General features: G+C 36.0%; 1 protein-coding gene across 1 annotated transcript; it reads left to right on the plus strand.

The window, feature by feature from the left end:
- Window positions 1-372: 372 nt before the first annotated feature.
- On the plus strand, window positions 373-2314 carry LOC110462291. The gene is made up of 4 exons (XM_021516203.1): window positions 373-831; window positions 1134-1234; window positions 1679-1827; window positions 2151-2314. The coding sequence occupies exons 1-4, from the start codon at window positions 373-375 to the stop codon at window positions 2312-2314; spliced, it is 873 nt and encodes a 290-aa protein (XP_021371878.1).
- The last annotated feature ends 728 nt before the right edge of the window (window positions 2315-3042 follow it).

The following is a 3042-nucleotide window of genomic DNA, read 5'->3' on the forward strand; positions in this document are numbered from 1 at the left end:
TTGCAGTGTATTGCATGCATTGGGATCCAGGGGTTGCATGCATGTATATATATAAACATTCTGCATAAGTTTGTGTCAAACATTTCAAACAACTTCTGAAGGAGAACCGAAAAGTATAGAATCTTAAAGAGTAATTGTAGTGCTGCAATATTTTTCAAGTAAAGAAAGATTGATATATAAAACACTCAAAAAAATCACAATTTTTTTTTGGCAAAAATACCGAAGTTGTAACCTTTCTACTAAATTTCACACCTGAGCGCTAATCGGAAAATCTCCGATTTTGACCTACGACCGGAAGTGACGTAGCAGCGGTGACCCAAACTCAGGTAAACTAGGGTAGCCATTACGAAACACTATCAAAACATCTTCGTCATGTCCGTGATTTACAAAGAAAACACGCCGGTATCTCGCAGTGGTCGACGTTGTGTTGCAGGAGGATGCTCCAATACTACTATCAATGGAGTTTCCATGCATACTTTTCCTGCAAAGAGACCTGATATTCACCGACAATGGGTTGCTTTTGTGAGAAGAAAACGCAAAGATTGGGAGCCGACTCGTCACACAGTGTTGTGCAGTGCCCACTTCGAAGAAGATTGTTTTCCACTGAAATTCCGGTTAGGACTGTTGGAATCAAGTGGGAAGACTGTGAAGAGGATACTAGAAGAAGATGCCTTCCCTACTATTTTCAATACTGCAACGACACCGACAATGTCGACACCGACCATGCCGACACCTCGTTGGAAACGTTCCTCAGGCACCGAGACTGATTTGACAACACCGAAGACTGTGCAAAGGCCTAGGTCGGCATTCGTTAAAAGGGACATCCAACGTGTGAGTGTTTATATGTGTTTCCTATATAAATATATTATCTGCAATCTTGTACTGATGACCAATGATTTCTACACGTGTAACCTGTTTCGACGGAAATCCTATTTCGACTTTTTTGGTTAAAGTTAATGTGACACTATTCAGGCACCTGTGTGAATGTGTAAAGGTAATAGCTTTAAATCTCAATATCTTAGTAATATGTCAATCTTAACAAATTATAAAACAGAAATTTCCTAAATGAATTGCATTACAAAATATTGATATTAAGGGGACATTTCTATATCATGCTTATTTACAAATTGCAGTTGATTAGAGAGTATGAAGAACGTGAGCCAGAAGATGCTTCATGTCCACAGGCACCGACACATATTGAAGAAGATGACCTAAGCTCAAGTATGGAGGTAAGGTATTATTTTACCTTTGTGTAAATTGATGACACGCAATGATTGGCCCCAATTAGTTGCTAACAAAACCAGTCTGATTTTTGTTTAAATAATATTGACATTTGTATTCTATGTTAATATTATCTAACCTAGTCAATGGTAAGAACACATAAACCCGCAAGGGATCAATGACTTTTGACCAGACATGGATAAATGCACTAACTAAAAAAGTATGATTTCGTCACATCGTTAAATTCAAACAAATCGCTCACTCTCCTTTAGTTTAAAGGGACAGTTGGTCTTGAAATGTTGAGACAGCACATTTGATACATTGTGTAGAAAGTGTTTTTGTTTTTTGTTTTTTTTACTATTTCAACTATGTTTGATGACACTGTCAGTAAGATATTTCGTTGTCAAGTGTAGGTTTTTTTCCCTTCTGATATAGATTGCTCTTTTCCCTTCTGCAGATTGTTGCTGGCTGCACTGCACTTCAATGAGAATGTTTCGAGAGAACAGGCGTCACTTCAAAATGGTGAAAAGAGATACAGAATCACATTCCCCAAGCAAAAGAATTGTGACTACACAGTTCGACAAGTGAGAACAGAGTGCACCTTCAGTAAGTTATATAATTATTCAATTTCATTCGTAATTTTATTTTAGAAAATAATTCAATGGTTTCAAACTGCCAATGACAGAATATGCCAAAATATTTTATTTTTTTGCTGGCATGTAAAGTTGATGGTTGGTTGGTTATATTTTTGGTGCTTTGAGAACGAGTGTTTTATATATATGTTATTATGTGGCAACTACAAATTTCTGTGTTCCCATATTTTCAATAATTTATCATCTTGTGCATTTTTATAGCACTTTATGCATATTAAAACTAGTAAAAGAGCAATCATTTAAAAGGTCTAATATCTCTTTCTTGTCATGTTACAGATTATGTTACAGATTTGATGAAAGCAACCAAGGAACTGGTGAAACTTTTACAGATTCCCAATTGCGAGGTTGTTGGAGAATCGCCACAACCACTATGTATGAACTTTGTTCACCCAGAGAAGTCCGAAGCTGTTTCTGGACTGATGTCCAGGTTTAGGCACTAGCCTACAGTTGAGACATTGGTGTCTTGGATTATGACGTATGCATGGAGATATGGAGACTACACATGTTGGACTATTCAAAGTGCTGGCCCCAGTTGTTAAAAGATACTTTTTATCAGTTAGAGAAAACTGTAACCTGAATACAACAAAATCAAGAACACCAGAGATCATTTTAATCATTTTACTTGATTTTTTTGAGAAAAATAAATGATGTGTTTTGAGGATTAGTTATAACCACCACTAATATCTCTAATAATATTTGAGCATCCGGGGCCTGGCCTTTTTACATTTTAATAATTATGATGTGTTTGATAATAATAAAGAGACCATATGTTGGTTTTATATGATATTTAATGTAGTAATGGGAACAAAATGTCTACATAAATATCAAACTGACATAAAAAAAAACAGTAGCTAATTTAATCATAAATAAGCATACAAATAAGAAAGTGTTCTGTTGTTTTCTCATTCAAATTTAAAGCCATTGTACTGACCGTCCGGTGCAGGGAAAGCATTCCTGATAGATGTAACAGCACATGCTGGGAGTCGTACACGAACATGTCGACCAAGCCAACCCCAGCACCATCTCACAAATTGACGATAGGCAATACATCGATTTCTCCTGGGAAAAAAATCATTATCTTGCATAAAAAAGATGGCATATATGTAAATCTTCCAACTCTTCATTTTCAAAACAGACTAGTAAGAACTACTTTGAATAAAGTGGACAG

Source organism: Mizuhopecten yessoensis, unplaced genomic scaffold (genome assembly GCF_002113885.1).
Source record: "Mizuhopecten yessoensis strain PY_sf001 unplaced genomic scaffold, ASM211388v2 scaffold10771, whole genome shotgun sequence".
Taxonomy (NCBI): domain Eukaryota; kingdom Metazoa; phylum Mollusca; class Bivalvia; order Pectinida; family Pectinidae; genus Mizuhopecten; species Mizuhopecten yessoensis.